Source organism: Bolinopsis microptera, chromosome 5 (assembly GCF_026151205.1).
Source record: "Bolinopsis microptera isolate Bmic1 chromosome 5, MBARI_Bmic_1.0, whole genome shotgun sequence".
NCBI lineage: Eukaryota > Metazoa > Ctenophora > Tentaculata > Lobata > Bolinopsidae > Bolinopsis > Bolinopsis microptera.
Window position 1 is genome coordinate 11727711 of NC_087076.1, and position 18235 is coordinate 11745945.

The window sequence follows — 18235 nt, forward strand, 5'->3', positions numbered from 1 at the left end:
TTGTCTTACTAAACCGATCTCCCATCTCAGCTTCAACTTGAATGACGTGTACGGAATGAGCTCTGCTTGAGATCGCGTCAGTCAGCGCACACAAACACTTTTATTGATTGAGATCGTCCTTTATAACAATACAACTTTCTCTCCATTTTCCCATGGTCAGGGCGAGCATATTATCAACAATATGCAGTTAAAAGTAGAGGGAGTGCGCTGTGACAATAGTCAGCAGGCCTCGTGAGGAGTCACCTTCACACGTTACGGCACAAATAGTCCAAATAGTATTGTGTCCCCGTCTGCGTCGACAAGCAGCATTCCGCACGAGTTTCCCTGCAACACACTTTTTTATATGTGGACTGTGCGGCCGTATGTTACATAATACAGTGGATACATGACGTGAGCACTACAAGTGGCACTGTGTCGCACCACATTGGGAGAAAGAGAGGGAGGGAGAGAGAGAGAGAGAGAGACCAGGCAGGTTACTAAGTGACATGTTAAAGTGCGAGTTCCGCCCAGTTCACCTCAACTTCACTGCGAATCAAGGGAGGTGTAATTCAGTTCATATAACTTGAACGTTTTATAATATGTAGCACAGAATAACTCAAATATATGACATAACTATCGAGTTTTATGATTATCCTGCATGTAAAATTTATCTGTTCGACATTTGAGTAAAACGTCGGTCCCATGTTTCGGTTAAGTACTATTTCATAGTACAGTGACGGTATGAAGTTGGAAGCAACTAGCAAACCACAAGAGCCACATCAAAGAGCATCATTGCACTTCATAGTAAGCAGGGCCCGAGGAGTGTTTGTAACTCTATAACGGGTGTTATTTCTTAGTAACGCGGAGTTCTTGCAGGCATGACACAATTATCTGAACTGTCAGCTCAAACCACAGATACTTTGAGAATGGAAAATATGTCATGACTCCTGACTTTCGGCTCGATTGTAATGGATTGTGGGTTGTATGATTGCGCATAACGCTGGTTGTGTTTAGTATCAGTATGGAGTCTGTAGGGCTAGTGTTTACAGGTTATCATACCAAACAGTCTGGAGGTGTATGTTTATTTAAATTGATAGCACAAAGAGATGCACTTTTTGATTTTTCTAATTATTTAATAACATTAACTTATCATTCAATACTGGTTTGTTTTGCGATGTGAAAAGATCTCCAGAAATTTGCAGAATGACCACGCACGCAATGTCGCAATATATTGACAATTAAGGATTGATTTCACTAAACAAAGCAATTCAAATACACCATAGTTTCGCAAGACATTTAATAAAAGTATTGTATTAAATATTACTGGCAGTGCACAGGCGTCTCACTCCAATTCTTTGTTCGACAATTCTCAAATTAGAATTGATAATGACAGCGTTTTGTTGCTTTCGAACATGGCAACTTTGACAGAACATTCTTTGTTTTAACGTTTTGGCGAGACACAAAGCTTAGACTCCAATGAGAAGGCTTTGTGAAGGTTTAATAGGGTGTATCAACTATCATTGAAGTGATAAAAAGATAAGTGACAATAATGTCTGGGATGTCTGAATTTTATTGAATATATTACCTATATAATAAAGAAGTTTGGTGCTAAATGTATCGAACTCCATGCGAAACTAATCGACGATATGATAAACATCTGGTGAACCTATTTGACGCTGTATAAAAGGAACACAAAGGCCTATGATCTTCACTCGTAACTAAAACTGTTTAAGTTTCAACATGAACTTTCTGTTTTTAGCTCTACTTCTGGTAGGGTGTTCCCTCGCGGACATCTTCATGACCAACCCCAAGGGATCTAACAACCGACTGAACGAGAACACAGTGAACAGAAAGAACGGAGCCAGACTGTTTGACTCACAGAACAACAACAAGGGAGGATACAATGTAGGAGAGCGAGGAGTTGAGGCTAACAACGAGGACCACACCCAACAGTTCCAGATAGAATACCACGGAAGTGGACCAGGAGCAGCAGAAGAGAGCCGTCTAGTGGTGGAGTGGGCGCACCAACACGGCTGTGGAGCCAACCCCAAGGTGCAGTGTAACAATGTGATCCAGTACATGTGCATGAACCAGGGAGATAAGGACGATTATCCTGCTGGAGACGGGGACAGTGATCAGGATACCAAAGAGCGAGCTAACTACTTGAGGGATGGAATCATTACTAATAGACAAACATACATCCAGGGAAAGGGTCGACATGAGATGACAGACGAGGAACATCTCGCACGTCTGGCAGGGGCGTACGCTGCACTCGATGCTAACAGAGGTCTCCACGAATCTTTTAAGTGGTATGATATGTGCCGGTACAGAGAGGCCAACAACGGCCTCTTTAGGGCAGATCAAGAAATCCAAGACAACAGATATTCTTTCTTCGACAAAAAGAGTTACCCTAGCAGTCACAGGACAAGACAGAATAAGGGTGGAAATGTGAGAGGGTTCGAGTGTCCTGAGGAGCGAGACTACTATCCCTACTGGGAACCTACACTTCAGGGACCATATGATGCAGAGTACCAGCGGACTCCTTGGATAGACGCTGCATATCTCGGGGACACTTCCAACTGCAGAAATGTGAACAAGAACTCCTTCAACTCAAACAATAAGTACAGGTGTGTTTTGCCAGGAGCGAGAGACTACGGTAAGTCTATCCATGAAGAGGGTTGCACAGCAGAGGGTGGAAAGTGGGTTTCTTTTGAGTCTTACCTTGAAGTCCTGGAGAAAGTTGACACAGAGGAGGCATGCAATGAGGTTGCGGCGCAAAATGAAGTTAACCAGGTCGTATGGAGACCACTGAGAAGTGACTCTGAAGAAGATAAATGTATTGTAAAAGCTCCTCGACCGTTCTGCGGAAGAGCTGCAACTACCCGGAATAACCACCTGGGCAACGCCCTGGCTAACCCTCTCTACTCTACCAGATTTAACCTGAGACTTCCTCACTTCCCCAGCGGAGACACTAAGCGGTGCGTTCTCAGGGTCAGGTACAACATCACCACTGCAGATTACGACTCAAAGAACACATTCGCTGACTCCAACGGGGACGCTTCGCCGGTAACGAACGACCCGACAGTAAACATATTAGGCGAGGGAGATGAGCTGCAACTAGCTCTAGCAATCAACACAGCGCAGTTTGGTCGCACATTCCAGGACAGGTCACACATCTTCAAGGTCCTGCCAAGAACTGAAGCTATGGCTGGCAAAGTTCTCCACAATCTGAACGTCAGAGGCCAGAGGGGTAACATCGTGCAGAATTTCCCCGCTGTGGAATACGACTTTGTACCCGACGAGTTAAAGATGGCAACTGGAGATCTAGTGCATGTTCAGTGGTCAGGATACAACACAAACCCGCCCAACCGCGCGGGAGAAGGAACTGATGCTACCGACCGGAACAACTTTGTCCAGATGTCAGGAGACTTGGATACCAGCTACCCTCAACAATTCAATAAGTCCGACCTCTGGAGCAACGTAGAGTCCCTGACTGCTCCGGATGCCTCCCCAAAAGACATCGCAGTGTCCCTAGCTAGTTCCGGGTACTACTGTGGGTACGAGGCTCACAGTACTTGTCCTGCTGAGCAGAGTCTCACTGGAAACCAGAGGGAAGCTCTTCAGGGGCAGCTCAATAACGCTAACGCTAGTTATCGTGGACATGTGCTGAAGGTGAAGGGAGCTGGGAACTACTTCTACCTGTGCACCAGGAATAATGCCTTCACTAACCGTTCCCAGAAGGGCTCTATCATCGTACAGGATCCTGACCTTTAAACATCCAACTTGAATGTACCGAATTGTTCTTTTTTAAGAACTCAGAATTTTAAACATTATGTCGTTTCATTTTGTTAAAACCCTCTAAAGTTAGATAATGTAGACATCATTCCTTCAATTCGGGGATGGGAAACCCTGTAAATCAGAAGTACAGTTGAAAATTTCAGTCAGCCGGCAGGACCACACTCGCTTGAGCTGCCAGTTATAATCCTGCCCTCCAATGAGAGAGCAGTGAGTTGTCCCGGAAAGTGCAGCTCCAAACTTAATCATGTTGACGAGCACACATTCCTCGCATTCCGGGGATCCCCTACAACATGCCTTTCTAGAACTTGATACTGGATATGTCCGCAAAGACTGTCACTATTCAGTGAGGGGAAGCCTGCCAAAAGATGCCCGGTAATAAATTAGGCTTTTAAATCGTTATATTTTGCGCGGTAACTTCTCGTTGATATTTTATATTATCGCACTTGGATGAGATCATTCGACGGGTTTGACCAAAGTATAGGAATATTCATAGCATGGATCCAATCTAGACAGACACAAACCCCAAGACTTGCACTCGCCTGATACAGTGTCTGACCAGTAGTGTGATGGTCACAACAATGACTCCTCATCACAACACTGTGATCCACAAGACACCGAGTCTCTGATTTCCGGCCGGGAAGGAAGCGAGACAAGTAGCAATGAATTAGCTGCACACACGTACTATATCAAGTGTAGTGTAAGCGAGAAGGGAGAGAGAGAGAGAGGGAGGGAGTGTAATACGAGAACCCATGATCTACACACTGCTCGATTTAATTAGATTTTTGATCCAGTGCAGCGTCCAGGCTAGAAGGGGGTTATAGCTGGCCAGCAATTATAGGGTATTTCTACACTCACCCCTTGTTTACTATACAGTGGATCGCATGATATATTAGATCATCACTCGCTCGACTCAACTGAACCTTGATGACAGCATACAATCTCATTTCAATACCTCCATTTTTGTAGCATACCCGGGCATTAACCGACGACAATTCCTGACAATAAACATGGGCAAATCTTGTCAACTTAATAGGGAAAATATTGGCAATGTAACAAATCCTGGCTATCGTCGTGGGAAATACTAGAAATTAAATTGGGAAAATCTTGACAATTAACATGGGAACAATATTGAAAATGGGACGAATCCTGGAAGTAATACCTGAGCAGTTTGACAGTAGTATATAATTGTGTATCTCGCATTATGTAAAAGAACTGCACTGTGTCATTTTGTCCACAACAGTCCACTATATATCAGTAATTGTATTCCATGTAAATGTTTACAATTTTTAGGATATTTAAGATATGTTGAGCACATTTCAACATGCCCTGTCTTGCTCGAGATTAGTACCAACTGTGTTGGCAGCACACACGCATGACGGGTTTCTACCTGTACCGAGATCATCATCATCATGTAGTGGGATCTTATACACTGTACACATTATGTACACCATCAATATATGTAGCCACATTCTCGCCGTCTTCACTCACATAATCAAATGGTTAAAGAACGTGCGAGTGTAGGTACCGCATGTGACCACATTTTACACTCACACAACCTCGTTCCAATAAACCAGGTACCAGGCCTTTGTTTTAATCTAAATTTCTTGTTCTAGCTCTTTTTAGATGACGTAATTGGCATGTGTGTCCAGCGTGTCACGCCCCATACACAATTATACACGCTTTATAATAAATCTCTATCAGCAGCAATCAATACACAGAACTCGGGGCTCGCTGCGGCTACTGCTTCTAGCTGGCGTGTTTACACATTCTTTAAAGCTCATAATTATGTAGACTATATTATATGGAAATCTTCAACATCAAGAACTTGTACCATGTAACATGTGGAGTGTAATATGAGTGTTGTGTAAAGTGCGTGTGTTATAAGCCAGGTTTAAAATGTTCTCATGTGTATTATTATAACGGTACACCCTGCGTTCAATGAGCCAGTTAGGCAGTTTTTTAGTTACACATCATTACACGTTACAATGTTATATTGAGAGAGAGAGAGAGAGAGAGAGAGAGAGAGAGAGAGAGAGAGAGAGAGAGAGAGAGAGAGAGAGAGAGAGAGAGAGAGAGAGAGAGAGAGAGAGAGATAGAGAGAGAGAGAGAGAGAGAGAGAGAGAGAGAGGAGAGAGAGAGAGAGAGAGAGAGAGAGAGAGAGAGAGAGAGAGAGAGAGAGAGAGAGAGAGAGAGAGAGAGAGAGAGAGAGAGAGAGAGAGAGAGAGAGAGAGAGAGAGAGAGAGAGAGAGAGAGAGAGAGAGAGAGAGAGAGAGAGAGAGAGAGAGAGAGACAGAGACAGACAGACAGAGAGACAGAGAGACAGAGAGACAGAGAGAGACAGAGAGATATATATATATATAGAGAGAGAGCGAGAGAGAGAGAGAGAGAGAGAGAGAGAGAGAGAGAGAGAGAGAGAGAGAGAGAGAGAGAGAGAGAGAGAGAGAGAGAGAGAGAGAGAGAGAGAGAGAGATAGAGATAGAGATAGAGATAGAGATAGAGATAGAGATAGAGATAGAGATAGAGATAGAGATAGAGATAGAGATAGAGATAGAGATAGAGATAGAGAGATATATATATATATATATAGAGAGAGCGAGAGAGAGAGAGAGAGAGAGAGAGAGAGAGAGAGAGGGAGAGAGAGAGAGAGAGATAGAGATAGAGATAGAGATAGAGATAGAGATAGAGATAGAGATAGAGATAGAGAGAGAGAGAGAAAATGTTAGAATCAGTTATTTTAGGTATGACTTCTCTTCTTGCCATGTAAATTAGCAATACAACACAGAAAGCACTATATAGGGTTGTCACTGAGACCAGTACAGTATGGCATGTCTGTTATTCAGAGGGAATTCTACAAATATTTCTGTCAGGAAGTCCGGGGGAAGGGGGAAGCTGACCAAAGTAAGGCGAGTCAGAGAGCGCACTACTCGGTCACTCAGAGAGAGAGAGAGAGAGAGAGAGAAAATATATCGAGCTTGTTAAGTGACAAGAGCGTGCCACGCCCTGCTAGAGAGCAACACTACTTGCTATAGAGTTGAAATAATATAAAGATAGATGTTTTAACATATATCATAATATTATATACGGCAGTGTGAGCAGCAGAATGCATCGTACAAATATCTGAGCATATTTTCTGAGGAATTGGCCACGAATTTTTAAAATATCAAGGGAACTGAACTGCAGTCCAAGCATTCTTTCCTCGTATACAGTGACACCTAAACCCATCTTCCATACGGCGCGGCGGACGTCATGAAAATTTGTTACATTTTCTCGCGACACAATTAAGTCGTGATGTCAAAAGTTAAAAGCGATATATTTTAAAAGCATCGCGCTTGGGAAGCGACAAAAATACCAAAATGTTACGGAACACGTGCGTTGTTGACTCGCATATTATGTATCATAAAATATTACTTACTTCAACCAAATTGATGGTCTGATCACTTCTATTTCCATTCCTACATACGCAAGGAAATTTACACATGCTTACTCTTAAACTGTGAAGTTTAGAATTTTTCATTCTTCGTCGAAAATAACAAATTTAAAAATTATCATTAGTAATCCATTATTAGTTTTCAATAAAAACCGCCATAAAGTTCAGATCATCTCAAAATTTTATGCATGATAAAATTAATTTAAAGAGTGCAAATGATGTATATTGTATACTAATAACCGAACTGATAAGAAATAATGAAATTTCTTTAATTTCATTACGATTCTGAAACAAATTGCCTTCATTTTAATAAAAACCGTTGCTCAAATTTTATATTTTATCTTATCAAAGTTTACGACGAGGAATAACTGTAATTATGGCGACTATATTCTAAATAACTGAAAATCGATTTCAAATTCTGTGTAACAAGGTGTTCAATGAGGCATTAAATATAATCTTATATTTTAAGTTCTGAGATAACGCCAATACATATTACATAACGGTCTAATCTCACCTTGGCCACATTACACTCAAAAGTTTTCTAATTTTATGTGCAATACAAGGGTGTTATTGGTCAAATTATGTGAGCTTGTCATAAATCTAGCTTTCAATGCAAAAGCTCTCCGACGCAAATACTTAGGTGATTCCATATTTTACACCCAGAATCAAAAGAAAAGTGATAATTCAAAAAATGGGTATAACACCAAATATAGGAAAACAGAAGAAACTTACCACAATTTGAGCGGATGACATAGAACTGTATCTCTGAAGAATCTGATTCCTAGCGTCACTGTCCTGGGGAAAGTGCACGTGTTACGGGGGAACTGTCACGTGATGAAACAGTTGGCTGCTCACTTGTAAACACCGATAGTATGTAGAGTATGTAACACTGCTCCAGTGTCACGGTATTGTGGTGCTTCCCGTGCGTACAGTTCAGAACTTCTGCTTCATCATGTTACAGTGCTAGAGTCAGTACAATGTGCTTATTGCGTAAGTCATGTTTTTTGCACTGGACCTTATATACGAGGAGAAAGCATTCAGAAGATAATAGCACCATCTTGCAAGGTCGCAAGATTTGAACAAATGGCAACCAAACGTACAGAACACAGACAATACATAGAGTGCTATTATTGATGGAGCGCACCAGCCTTGTATTCAGGCATCTCATCGCACCTCAGTTTCGGCAAACATATCAGAACTTTGACAAAGTACGTTCTGGACAACAAATCGGTCACATGTCAAAATCAAACCTTGCTCTGTTGCTGAATCTCTTTGCTTTTCTTTCGAGCTAACACTTGTATGTGACTGGACACCTGACGGAAAGCCATAAGTTTACAAAGAATTTAGTAGAATTTGGTAGCATATGTTAGCAATTAGGATACAATTTTCACTAATAGTAATGATAAAGCCCACCCCTTAACGTAATTCAATAATATGTAGTCCCCTAACCCATTTGTGAACAATGGTTCGACAAAGCTGTGCTCGAAACATGTTATTGATCAGCTTGTAGCAGGGAGTATAGACTCTAGAGCGGCTAAATCAAAGAATTTCGATGATTTGTTTTGGAATTTGAGAAGGAATGTGTATGTTTGAATAGCAGTATTCATTAGAGAGCCTAGCTGGTAAAACAATGTCCAACAAAGATAGTGTATATCGTGCCACCCATAAACAATATGTCACAGCATGACACATTGTCCTGAACACACTTATCATGTACATTGGTGTGGTGATGTAAGGGAGCCCCCCTTCAGAGGGACATGTCAGACTCAACTATCACGTGACTCCTGCAATCAACATATACTCGGCTGGCAGTGAGACATTGTATCACGTGGTATTTACCTCTAATCACATGGTAATATTGGTGGACAAGAGGTGGAATGTCAGGTGGAAGGATGATGTAATACATAAGCTGTGAATTACTCATTATATTATCATGAAGGAGTGGAGGAGGTGATACCCAACCAGCACTTCCGGAATGTTGCCAAGGTTACGAAAACACTTCCGGAATGCGGTGAGGTATGGCAGGAATTCGCAGTACTTTTGGGCTAAAACCTCGCAAATTTGTGCTGCATGCAGCTGCACGATTTACTTTTATCGATACTTCAAATTTCCAGCTGTGATTCCAGGAAACAAGACCGATCACAGTAGAGGGAAGGGGTGGATGGCCACTAATAGTATTTATCAGTAGGAAGTGAAAGGAGAGGGTCACAAATCTACACACCACACACCAGACCTATATTATTAGTCACACTCACAGAGCAGGTCTCTCTGAGAGCTCTCAACCTCTCTGTTTACTTAAACCAGGCCGCAATTAAATATCTCGAATATTTTCCGCTTTCTTTTAACAATTCGCAGTTAGCTAACACGGCTATTATTTCGGCATAGAGTGTAGGCCTAGTTCTGACACATTACGTCAGCACGTAGTTGTACAAAGGAATTTACCGGGGGACAGTGTGCCCGGGAGGACCTCGCATTCAATTGAGGTTAAGTTCTGAGTAAACATGCAGTACATTCTATTTAAGTCTCCTGGAATTTCATAATGAGGTGTGAAGGTCTTTGCTCAGGTGGATGTGTTGTACCGGGGAGATCTCCGCTCCTATCATTAATGAGGGTTGATAACTGAGACGAGGTAATATCTTGGGAATTACATTAAATCTCCGCTCATTCACACACTGCTACCACAGGTATTTACAAACTTAGTTAAATTAAATGAGCGCAGGAATCTTGGATATGGTGATGTTACTCTATTATTCGATGAAATGTAAACATTCACTGCCATAGTGTTTGGTTATAAATTGAGTTAGAGAGTTGCTACTAAAAATAGGTCACATTCAATAGACCTTTGATTATATGGCAGCCGGCCATTTTAAACCATTTAAAATTTGGGCTCCATTAACCTACATAAACCGTTCGCGTTGTGTATATTATATATAATTAAAATTGTGCCCTATATTTCCCAGGTAAAAACTATCTAGATATCGATAAACATTAGCTATCATCAAACGTGGAACACATTACTTTTTTGTGTCGGTCACCCCAATCTGTCAATGGTTCTAGAAATAATTAGGAGCAATTAATTTTCACTGTCAAAATAAAATCCCTCGCATGATAATATATCGACGTTTGAAGTACACTGCATAACGATATAGAGCCCTATGCAAGCTGTGTCTGATAAAATATTGAGACATCTGACATTAGGTCATCTATTCCATGACGTGGAGGCATAATAAAGCATTATTTAGAACCCTAAAACTCATAAGAGCGCACAGAACAAGGTATTGTCTCCTCTACCACACACAGAACAAGGTATTGTCTCCTCTACCACACCCCTTCACACCACGGTCTCCCGCCACATTCAGTGCCCTGCTAGTGCTCTCCACACTAAACAAGCTTAACTTGTAAACTTGAGTATCAAAAACATTGATTTGAAGTCGTGGAAGTGTTCTTAATACATGAAACATAGCCGCCAGGGCAATTGCAGCCATAACAATTCTCATCTGTAATAGGGCGCCGCTGTTTTAGCGCTTTCTAAGGGACGGGAGATACTGCACTGTAATCTTCAATATATAACATAACATCCAATCAAATGATATTAATATGAGCGCAGTATTCATGAGATCTATAGATTATTGGTTCCAAATAATGCACTACAGATATAACACCACCCCGATACCAAATGATATATATATATATATATTATTTGCATCAAAGAACAAAACTAATTTCATTTGAGAGGCACATATTATTATATGATAGAGGATGGATCCATTATTTTGGGGGCCGCACTGCTGTGAAGCCAATATCATTATAGTTTTTGAGAGAGCTTAGTGGGTCATGTGGCAAGCGGGACCGCCAATCCCGGAGAGACCCAGTATTTTCAATAATATGTTCACATAACTAATGTGTATTATATGATTGGACAGGAGTTCTTGAGAACGATCACCCCACCAAATTGTAAATGGAGCGGTCTAAAATGGTTTCTGACAGTGTTGCGATGATGGATCACGGAAGGAGCTGATGTAGTCAGCGTTACAGTGATGATAACGTTACCATGGTTACTTAGTTAAGGTTAGCAGGGTAACTCGGGGACAGCGTTACAATGGTGTTAAGATAATGTTGCCATGGTGTTAAGGTTATAACACCAGGAATTGTTTGGTAGCAGTGACTAAGTTTATAGTTTGTAGCATTATTTTGTGTTTATCGACTTCGTCATAATGATAACAGTCATAGCTTGTTACTTGTCATTGAGTAAGGCAGTGCTCTCAAAGCACCTTTTGAGCACATATATCGGTCATCCATATACGATGAGAGTTTCATCTCATTTAATTTACGCCGTCATTTTCCTAAGAATTTCCATATTTTCCTTAATTGTATAAAATGCGAAAGTCCAAAATTGTAGCGGTGATTTAGTGCATTCCGTGTTGCAATGTTCTTAAGTATGACACGACACAATTATTCACTGCGAAACCTCCCGCCCTTAGTTGTTGGTAGGTAATTATGATTAGTAAAGGTACTTTAAATAAACTTTTCATTTACCCTTGCACACTTACCACTACTCAAAGTGCACTTTGAAAAGCTATGTTAATATATAAAGAACAGCAACATGTAAGTCAAAGTGTGCTGGAATATCGACCTTGGTTTGTATTTCACCAAACCTTACCCCTCCGCTCCTGGTCCCACCCTGGTCTCACTTCGACAATATCTATTTTTTATTTCAGGCAACTTCAGGGGAAATTTAAGAGTGTGCACTTACTTTCCCTTTTCAGTTTATCAAAAAAACAGACTTCTTATGTGATGTCTTAACGAAGAAACAACAGAAATCGGTGAGCTGTAAACGTACTTGTTTTCTGGTGCGACTCTTCCCTGTTTTCTCTCTGATATACCTAGCAATGAGTTCGTTCCTTCCTGGATAATGTTCAGTGTATAACATACGGGTACACTTTACATAATATGCGCATACTATTAGAAAAAAAATAGGAAACACTTTTTAGGTTTTTAGCATGGAACAGGAATTGGGGAAAGCGCTGTAGAAAACAATCATATAATTAGCATTAAAAATGTCCCTTTACACACTTACCATACATTTTACCCTCGTCAGTGAGGATTATCTTCCTCCTGCCACATGGAGGGTACGCCTGCAGAGCTTCCTGGAAGGCTTTCTCTATGTCTGGTGACCAGACACCCTCTGCGTCCTCGTTAGACCCTTTGTTACAGCGTGGTGTGTGGGGCTCGTACTGCATCGACTGAAAAGGTCAAGTTTAACGCTCTTCATGGAATGGAAATTTTATGGTGCAAATAAATATTCTGTTTCTAAGAAACATTAACATTTAATTGCCGGAGCAAATAAACTCACTCAAACATGCCTTAGACATGTTCTTGAACTTGAATCAACCTTTGATGCGGTGTTATTGTTTTGTTGCCGCCAAAATGGCACGAATTTTCACGATTAAAAACATTCCATGAGAGATCTGACGAGATACACGTCAACCCATTGTTCCGATCTTCCCGGGTGTTCCTTTATTGTTTAATGTCAAGATGATAGAGTAAAATACACAATGAAACGGTACGTGTCACATGAAACCCTCAAACTTGGAACCAAATTAAATTCCCCCGTGTAACTTGCTAGATGAAATTATAAAGGAGCTGAGCTCCTGATATCCTACTGTATGCGACACCCAAATAAACACACACACACACACACACTGACACTGACACTGACACTGCATGTCATCTCCAGATCTCCTGTATTGATCTCAATTACAGTACTATTGTGTGCATTCTATCCTCTAATTGCAGTAGATCCGGCACTACGCAAACAATTTAAATACTTCTTGACTCAATTCAGTTGGTGTGCTAGCTGATAATAATATATTGATTTATCATTCAGATATATAGAATCTCAAATTCAGTACACAAGTCACGTGACTCACTCCTTTTAAAAACTAACTCTTGTGTACGACCTGAATGGTGAACTTTATGAGTTGAGGTTTGATAAGCTACGTCAGATTTTATGTGGGCTTATTCTAAAAGTTGTCATCGTGTGAGATACTATATCACGTGATCTGCTGTCTGGAATGTGGATAGCAGAGGGTTAGTTTGTGGGGCACAAAGTGGGGCAGTGGGGCACCCACTCTACCTAAAGTGTGGAGACTATGTCCGACATTAATAACGTCTGATGGGTTCAACACTACATTCCTGCATAGGATGGTTTTCCTCTCTAGCAAGATTTGTGCGGGATTCTTTTCATGGAACAAATCTGAGGAATTTGTACAAATTCCACAGCACTCAAATCTCAGGACTGTGAGCACAAATCGATCTTAGATCAAAGTTAATTTTCACATACCACACACAGAGATAAAACAACTCGTTATCAGGGCACGTATTCCCTTTTGTGTCTGTACAAGTACATAAAATACAAGAACTACGCTTGGTATGTATTTAGTGTTAACCTCCAATGTGCAGACATGTAAGTTAAGAGATGTCCAATAGCTAGCATCAGCTGTTATACAGCTGGACAGTTACTAGCAGGACCAGTTAACTCTTTATGTTAGCTATTGTTTCTACAGAAATTGTTGGAGGTTTGATGTGATGGTCGGCCACCTCAATGTTCAGCTTGTAGAAAGAAGGGAATCAGCACCTTTGTAAAAGTAACAATCTGCATTATTATACGAGCTCCCTGTATCTTGATGTGTTACAATAGGCAAACACGTCGATTAGTGTGATAAACACCGGATACATTATTAAACCTAAGACGTGAGCTGTATAAGATTTTAAAGCTGGCAGGAAATTAGCAGCGCGAATTCGTGTTCCACCCTCGTACTTATCGATTTTTCATTTTGTGTATAACTTTATTTACAGCTTCAAACTACAAAGTGTTGACATGCTGTGGTTTTCACCTCACGACAACTAAAACTGACTTATCCGGGGGTATAAAGTGCAATTCAAAGTGCAATTTAATTCATCAACAAAATACGATACTAAGTAGAGAATCCAGAGTTACTGATATATTTCTTAATCTTTAAAATTACAAGTTTACTTGAAATGATAACAATATCTTGATGTTATAGTTTGATCAAGGGGGATATAATATGTATTTTAACAATGACTAGCGACTAGACTGGTACATGTTTAGTCCAGGTATTTACAATGGAACATCTGACATAGTCCTCTAACACCACGCTACATATTGTAGGACCAGGGCAGATATTTTTGTGAATTATATACTCAACACAGTCCTTATTCACACTTATAGAGAGAATTGTGCAGAATATCCATTCCATCATGGAAGTGGGACGATTATAGTACAGACATTTGATATGCAGCTTGGGATGGTCGACAGATCATTGCAATTTGGAATATGTTCAATCAAAGAGCAGTCTCAACAGCTACAGGACCTACCAGGCCATGCCTCAGAGTGTGGCATCACTGTGTGTGGTGTGTAGGCAAGTCATCAGGGAGGTAGGGAGGTAGGGAAGTAGGTAGGTAGAGAGGGAGGGAGGGAGGGAGGGAGGGAGGGAGGGAGGGAGGGAGGGAGGGAGGGAGGGAGGGAGGGAGGTAGAACTACATTCGAGTTTCTAGAATTACATTCATAAACGTTCTAACAATTAGATGTAGAATTTGACTGTCCTCTTTCATGGGGCAAGACGAAGCGGGCTATTTGATCCGATAATGAACACAATTAAACATTGTAATGTTATTAAAGAATTTGGGTCCAACACATTGTGTGTATAAGCTAAAATGCCTCCAAATTGGACACTATCCAATCATCACTAAGGTGACTCCTTTTCAATCTGTAGAAGGATCGCGATCAATTTTGGGGAGTTATTCATTTGCTACGTTTTGTCCCATCTTGTTTTATATCAAATATCAGTAGTATTAAAATTGACAATCTGATAATATTGTTAACTTACTTTTTGTGAAGGAGGAAGGGAGGGGGAGGGGAGGGAAGGAGTCTGCATACACATGCGTAACACACAGATATACACTATAATGATGATATATTGAGAGCATGTGAAGCCAGCAGAGTAACCCAACACTCAGAGCGGGCACACTCTACCGATCTAAATATAAAGATAAAGGTCACGTGATCCGAACACGACCAGCTCATTGGCTGCCGCACTTCACGTGACCTACCTAGCGCCCTCTGATTGATTGCTCGCTCTTCAGCGGCCAAAACAAACATGTTGCGTCATGGAGCTAGAGGGAGCTGAGAGGTTGAGTTTCTACCATGTCAAATGAAAACCTAGATAGCGCACTGTGGCTCGTTCTGCATTTCATTCTTCTTAATTATTGTTACACACATCAGATTATATTATGTGAGCTGTATTAGAGGGATTATTCAATATTCTTAGTGTTAAATTGTTTACCATGTGGTTGCCTGTATCTACTGTCTACAGAAGCTCAACTTTTACTTCAACTATTCTTTGATTAAATGTCAAGTTCAGTTTTAATGTAAATTTAATAATATGATCATAAATGTTATGCTATAATTATTGTATAATGTATTGTCATATTGCTGGTCATATACCCAAAATGGTCGGTTGTGTTTAGCCTTAGGAAACTATTAAGTTAACAAAGTTACAAGCGCTGGTAATTCGAGAATAATTCAATCAACAATTGTCTAGAGCTTAGAAAGATGTTGTTAAAGCCTCTTTCACTCACAAAGTGAATAACACTTCAGAATTTTCACACGAATTTAATTAATTCCAATTAGAACGGGGGGAGCTTGAGTTAATTGGGCAGTGTTTAGGGCTGCACTGTTAATTATCATTGTCTACCAACTACCACTCGAACTACATTATTGCAACACTTACCAAACTCATCAGCTGTCATGAATACGCTTAAGAGGGAGCAATTAGGAGGAATTGTAATCAATAGATGTGTGGCACGTGATAATTGTCTAAATTTAGAGGTATGCAATATAATCCAATATTCATGGAGTGCATTACATGTTCATCTTTCAGCTTTCCTACTGGTCAATAGCAAGACACTCCTGCATATATATGAGATCACTTTTAAGATTACTCATTTAACTCGATTTGAGAGCAGCTGAGCTTAGATATGATTGGAACGCAAAAACGTTTTATTATTAAACTCAATTATGAATGGAACTATTTTGAGGGTGAGATAAAGTTTGTAATAGAGATTTTGCTGAGGGTGAACTTTCTTTGGATACCTTGAAACAAATTCATCCGACTGATCATGATCATGATTGAACGATAGAAAAGCAATTTTACCCCATGATACCAACATAAAAATCAATATAGATGATATTAAGAAAAGATTTGATGAATTTCAGGAAGAATAGATTTTCTGATGATTAATTGAAGGGGGCTGGTCCTCTTTCACAGTAATATTGTTCTGGTTGGTAACTTTATCATGCATTATATGGTAAGTATCTCAAACACGACAAAATACTGGCTGATTGATATTTCTACAAGAGAAACTTCTAGTAGTATTTCTAAAGAAACCTCTTCGATATAAAAGTAATTATCAGGCCCAAGGTTTAAAGGTCGGGGAATCACAGCAATCGGCATAATGAGATGAAACTAAGGTTCTCGATACAGAATACAGATCCTACCAAAACATGAAGGGATGTTTTACAGTACTAAGGCAAATACCACATTTTCACCACAGCTAAACATGCTACATATTAATTTTCTTCTCTGTCGGCCCGGGTCGGCCATATGCTAGACTTAAGGGGTCCAGGTCTCTACAAATTTATCAATTATCATGGTCATAAAAAAAGCCGACAAAGACCCGACAGAAAACTGCTTGGGTGTTAAGCACGCTACTCGAGTATACACCAGATCAACTGTAATTATGCTTACACAGAATAAGTCAATGGTTTGTAGTTTTCTTGACCACTGTTGAATACGTATACTCCCTTTAAAATAAGATTAGTAACGTGTCTCATACAAACTCGAAAATTCGCAACTTGACCAATGACCATGATGTCACAACAATGCCAAAGAGAAAGGTTAATGTTTCACAGAAAATCCTTTATCCAGGCAATAATGACGACAACTTTGTGCAATTTGTCTATAAGCAGCAATTTTGTAACCTTTTATAATTAACTTCCAGTATCTGGGCACTTTGAATACATTACCATACAAATGTAATACCACCCGTCAATCGTCATAGTATTTAAATCATTGCAACTTAGTTCCTCTTATACCTGATTTGCATCATACCATGGACAAAACGTTTCTCCATTTTTGAAAGATATATATGACAAGTGGAGATGATGCACCCACGCACAGGATTATAAAATGTCATGAAAGACATAAATGAAAAAATGAAATTATTCTAAAGTGTAATTTTACTCACAGAAGCTAAGCTGTGGTCGGGAGATCCATCAATGCTCTTCTCTAACTTGACTCCAGAAAGTTCGGGCAAACTGGTGGACATGAAGGTCGGGTTCTGACAGAGAGCAGGGTTTATTATTCCTGAAGTTCCATTCACTCCACTAAACAACAGGGAGCCATTTATTGGGTACGAACTCAAATCCTGAGGAGATTGTCATTAGCAATAGATTTTACTTTGAATTTCAAATATTTACGAAAAATGTAACCAAAATAATTATATTAATGATTATTTTTCAAACATTTAGACAGCTAAAATAGGAATATTTTCTAAAATAGAAACGCACCTGAGAGCTCGTGAAAGTATTGTGAAGAGTATTTTGGAGGGCAAGTATGTTGTTAGCTTGTGACTTCAACATTGGACTGTTGTTCAAATAAGGTGTGAGGTCCATGTCCTAAAGTAGGTTTTTGTTGCAACTAAGAATTGACTACAGGTAGAATTGTAAATTAAAGGACAGAATTTAAGACAATCGAAATAACCATGTGACACATGGATTGGCATGAAATTTGACTGACAATAACAAGCAATTTACATAAAAGTCCAGTTGCACAATTTGTGTGTTGTCCCCACCAATCTATCAGTCACTTCTTAAAAGATGATAGAGGGGATTTTCATAATATGGTTGTCAGAAAAGTTAAATATGTGAACTCAGACATATTTACCAGA

General features: G+C 40.1%; 2 protein-coding genes across 5 annotated transcripts in view; one reads left to right on the forward strand and one right to left on the reverse strand.

The window, feature by feature from the left end:
• The window catches only part of LOC134815992 (transcriptional enhancer factor TEF-1-like), a 28604-nt gene extending 10617 nt beyond the window's left edge, over positions 1-17987 (reverse strand). For 2 of the 4 annotated variants that reach the window (XM_063824645.1, XM_063824644.1), the window contains exons 1-6: positions 17856-17987; positions 17534-17713; positions 12282-12438; positions 12045-12109; positions 8455-8517; positions 7937-7999 (exon numbers count right to left, since the gene is read on the reverse strand). In XM_063824645.1, the coding sequence (XP_063680715.1) occupies positions 7937-7999; positions 8455-8517; positions 12045-12109; positions 12282-12438; positions 17534-17713; positions 17856-17960 (633 nt within the window). In that variant the 5' untranslated portion in view covers positions 17961-17987. Of the gene's footprint in view, positions 1-7936; positions 8000-8454; positions 8518-12044; positions 12110-12281; positions 12448-17533; positions 17714-17855 lie in introns of all 4 variants that reach the window. The other 2 variants (XM_063824643.1, XM_063824642.1) reach the window with 1 other exon arrangement.
• Positions 1696-3809, forward strand: LOC134815991 (protein DD3-3-like). The gene has a single exon (XM_063824641.1). It carries the CDS (start codon positions 1720-1722, stop codon positions 3751-3753), a length of 2034 nt encoding a protein of 677 aa, XP_063680711.1. The 5' UTR covers positions 1696-1719; the 3' UTR covers positions 3754-3809.
• Positions 17988-18235: the final 248 nt, after the last annotated feature.